The sequence below is a fragment of the Trypanosoma theileri genome (assembly GCF_002087225.1).
Source record: "Trypanosoma theileri isolate Edinburgh chromosome Unknown TM35_Tth_58_V1, whole genome shotgun sequence".
NCBI classification, from domain to species: domain Eukaryota; phylum Euglenozoa; class Kinetoplastea; order Trypanosomatida; family Trypanosomatidae; genus Trypanosoma; species Trypanosoma theileri.
The window spans coordinates 2629-3659 of NW_021639900.1; the positions used below are offsets into that span (position 1 = coordinate 2629).

At 46.1% G+C, this 1031-nt stretch overlaps 1 protein-coding gene across 1 annotated transcript; it reads right to left on the bottom strand.

Moving 5' to 3' along the window:
* Positions 1–177: 177 nt before the first annotated feature.
* On the bottom strand, positions 178–1029 carry TM35_000581010 (uncharacterized protein; the record flags this gene model as incomplete). The annotated part of the gene is made up of 1 exon (XM_029030870.1): positions 178–1029. A coding segment is annotated over one exon (852 nt), but the record flags the coding sequence as incomplete, so codon positions are not given.
* Between the last annotated feature and the right edge of the window lie 2 nt (positions 1030–1031).

Below are 1031 nucleotides of genomic sequence, written 5' to 3' on the forward strand. Positions count from 1 at the left end.
AGCAAGTAATGGAATTATAAGAAAAAGAACACACACACACAAAAGTAAAAGTTATTCGAATTAAAAGAGAAAGCTGGTAAACATATTATTAGTTTATTCACCCATGGGAGATGTATGCAATATGATTATTTTAGTGTAACCATTATTATTATTTGTCCTCAGATGAGACCCACCCGTTCAGTACACAGTAGCGGAGAACAACACAGCCACAATCAGCAGCGGTACACGCACCCACACAGAACTGCTGATACTGCTGCTGCTGTCTGCATCACCCTTCTTGTTGTTGTTTGCAGTTTCAGGAGGAAGTGTTGTTGTTGTTGAGGTGCTGGTTGATTCCTCATTAGTGGATGTGCTATCAGTTTCAGGGTTCGTACTCGCTGAGTTATTCGTTGATGTTTCTGCAGAATTACCACCTTCCGCAGTTCCATCAGTTTGAGAAGACGCAGAAGGAGGAGATGATTGTGCACCTGTACCTTCTCCACTGGCTGCACTGGTGTTGACTGCGCTACTATTATTGGATGTATCACCAGATTGTTGAGGTTGCTGCGTTGAAGCTTCTTGATTTGAGTTTTCTGTCACCCCAGGAGTAGCTTCTTTACGTTGTGTTGGATCTTGTCTGCTCTCTTGCTGCTGGTGAATTTCTTGACTCCTTCCTGCACCATCCTCTGCACCTGTTAACTTATTCCCCCTCTCGTTTTGAGTAGTAGTGGCTTCAGCTTCACTACCCAGTTCACTCGTCTGAGAAGAAAGGACACTACCGCCAGTACCGTGCAGTTGACCACTTACAGATTGATTATTCTGACCGTTGGTGTTAAGCTCTTGAGCAGCAGCAGGACCACCAGGACCAAGAGCAGGAGCAGGAGCAGCACAAGATTTACCTTCTTCAGAACGTTGAGGGCAACTGTCATCAGCCTGAAGAAGAATCTTTGTCTCACTCTCCGTATCAGGGACTTGGTCGGAAAGATCGGCGGCAGGCACTTCTTCAGCGAGGACGTGCACACACGCACATGAGAGCAGGAGAGCGAGGATAC